The 2,752-nt window shown below is 48.8% G+C and overlaps 1 protein-coding gene across 1 annotated transcript in view; it reads right to left on the bottom strand.

Moving 5' to 3' along the window:
* Positions 1-2,010: 2,010 nt before the first annotated feature.
* Positions 2,011-2,752, bottom strand: part of NKX2-1 (NK2 homeobox 1) — a 1,582-nt gene continuing 840 nt past the window's right edge. The window contains exon 2 of the mRNA XM_009646684.2: positions 2,011-2,681. Coding sequence (XP_009644979.1) covers positions 2,011-2,681 — 671 coding nt within the window. The remainder of the gene's footprint in view (positions 2,682-2,752) is intronic.

Here is a 2,752-nt window from a genome sequence, read left to right as displayed (position 1 = left end):
ACACGTATTTCGGGCTTGTCCAGTACGAGCTGCTGAACTCGATATGCTTTATATATTTACAGCGAAGTTAATATCTAAATGCCTTGCGTTACCCCTAATATTTGCCTTCCTATCAAACGCCCCTCGGTGTCTCAGCCAGGCGCGCACCCGCGCACCCACGCACACCCACACGTGCGCGCACACGCACTTTCGCTTCATCTCCTTCTTTATAAGCTTCCCAAATCACTACAGGAAAAAAAAAAAACAAACCAAACCAAAACAAAACCAAACCACCCCAAAACCCAAACAAAAGCGATCTTAGCCCGAGGCGCAGCCTGCAGCCAGCCCCTCGCCTGGGCGATGAGGCGGGCGTGTGCAGGGGAAACTGCGTGGGCGTGGGTGTGCGTGGGTGGGTGGGTGCCCGTGTGCGTGTGCGTGCGTGTGCCCTTGTGGAGGTGGGTGCGTGCAGAAAATTAAATACAGTCTGATAAAGAAAGTTAATTCAAACTACGTGTCGTACGCAATAAACTATCTTTTTATTTTGATTATAAATAAGGTGACTGTACTTCCCTTCAAATACAAGTACATAGGAAAACCTGGTAGAAATTATCTTCTTTTTTTTTTTTTTTTACAAGATATTAAAACTGGACGCTCTTTAAATCGGCCGCATGTTCTATACTGTCAGCAGGTTCTTCGTTAATTTGTTTCTAGTGGCGTTAGACTTTTACCTTCTTTCTCCTCCGTGCCTTTGGCATTTGAATTTCTACTCCCGGAATACTTTGCTTTCTCTAGCAAGAAGTCTCTGAGGTGCCCCCCGCCCTCCCCTAAAAATCGGGCTGATGAATTTGGACTCCAGCCCTTCACTCTCGAGTTTGTGAATCCCACGCGTTCACTTGGCACTTTTGCACGCCGAGGACTGATCCTGAACCCCATTAACTCCCCTCTGAGAACAGGGTCTGGGCCCTAGGAGGGGCAGGGGCTTTTCAGGGTTTGGCAGCATCCCGGGTTGTTTTTCCATCAAGCCAAAAGAAAAAAAAAAAAAAAAAAAAAGGGGGAAAAAAAAAAAAAGAGATGCTGGAAAGGGAGGGGGAACCAAAGGGAAATTTAAAAAAAAAGGAATATTCGTAACGTGTATAATTTATTAGAAGCCTCTTAGGAACTATATTTAAGCCAAATATCTACATAAGTTACAACAGGAGAAGGCGGCGTGCGCAAATAACAAACTGCCAGAGGATTTACGACGGGGCGATCAGTGTCCATAAAAAAGGTGGGGGTTGGTTTGGTTGATCGTATTTTTTTTTCTTTTTCTTTTTACAACAAAATATACAGGCTACTAAAAACTATGGGTTTAGTCCAACTTTTGACAGCATTATACAGCTACAGGTTCACATCAAACGTAAGGAGGAAAATAAAAGCCAAGCCTTTGATGACTCCACGTCTCCATCCGCTGGCCCTGGCGGCGGGGCTGGGAGAGGAGACCGGGGGAGGGGGGAAGCTGCTTCTTGTGTCTGGGTGACGCGAATGCGTGTATTTTTTTGGGGGGGAAAACCACCCCATCCCCCAAAATCTCTATATTTACATGCAAGTCCTAGACGCTGGCAAAGTGTACATCTGAAATCCAAGCCTTCGGACCGTGCCTAACGATGGTCCCCTTTCTGTAGACTGCTCCGTGGTTATTAGCCAGAATTTTTTTAACACCCCATACAACGACCTTGGGGAAAAAAAAAAAAAAAAAAAAAAAAAAAAAAAAAAAAAAGAAAGACCCCAAAACCATCAAGAGGAACGACAAAACCGAGCGACAAAAAAAGTCTCTCTTTCTCTCTTATGGGTCCACAGAGAACCACTCAGTAAAACGGGGGGAGGGGGGGAAAGCGTAAAAAAAGAGGGGAAAAAAAGCCCAAAACCAAAAAAACAAACCACCCAGTAGTTTGGACAGGACAGAGATTTGTGTGACTGGGAAAATCTGCTCTTTTTTTTTCTTTCTTTTTTTTTTCCTTTTTTTTTTTTTTCCTTTTGTTTTGTTTAATCCTTTCACCAGGTCCTACCGTATAGCAAGGTGGAGCAAGACATGGCAGTGCCATAGTCAGAAGTAGAAGAGTTTAGGTGAGACAAACTGGAGACTCGGCTCTGCAGAGAGGAAGGGCTGGCCGAGTGCTGTCCCATGTCTGGAGACTGCCCCGCACTGTTTGTCTGGTGGCTCTGATGCTGTCCGAGGCTGTTGCCATTGGTAGCCACAGTGATCGTCGTAGCTGCCTGCTGCTGATGGCTCTGGATAGCTGCCGTGGGTGTGTTGGAGCCTGCTTGGCAGGGCTTGCCATCCTTTACAAGCACTGGCACCGCCACCCTTCTGGGAGACTGCTGCTGCTGGCAAGAGCCGTTCTCCTGTTGCATCTGCTGCTGCGCAGCCTTGTCTTTGGCCTGGCGTTTCATCTTGTAGCGGTGGTTCTGGAACCAGATTTTGACCTGAGTCGGGGTGAGATGTATCATGCTGGCTAAGTGTTCCCTCTCCGGGGCGGAGAGGTATTTCTGCTGCTTGAAACGTCTCTCCAGCTCGTAAACCTGGGCCTGGGAGAAAAGGACCCTCCGTTTCCTCCGCGGCGTGCTCTGGAGCGGGGCCATGCTCTTGCTCACGTCCCCCAGGGAGCCGAGGCTGCCCATGCCGCCCATGTTCATGCCCGAGGACGGCGCCATGAAGCGGGAGACTGCAAGGGAGAAGGCGGCACGGTTTAGGTGGCTCGGCCCGGCCCGAGCGGGGCCCCGCGCTCCCGCCGCC

The sequence above is a fragment of the Egretta garzetta genome, unplaced genomic scaffold (assembly GCF_000687185.1).
Source record: "Egretta garzetta isolate BGI_Z169 unplaced genomic scaffold, ASM68718v1 scaffold79, whole genome shotgun sequence".
Lineage (NCBI taxonomy): Eukaryota > Metazoa > Chordata > Aves > Pelecaniformes > Ardeidae > Egretta > Egretta garzetta.
The sequence above is the reverse complement of the archived record's forward strand: the minus strand, read 5'-3'. Positions and strand labels throughout refer to the sequence as shown.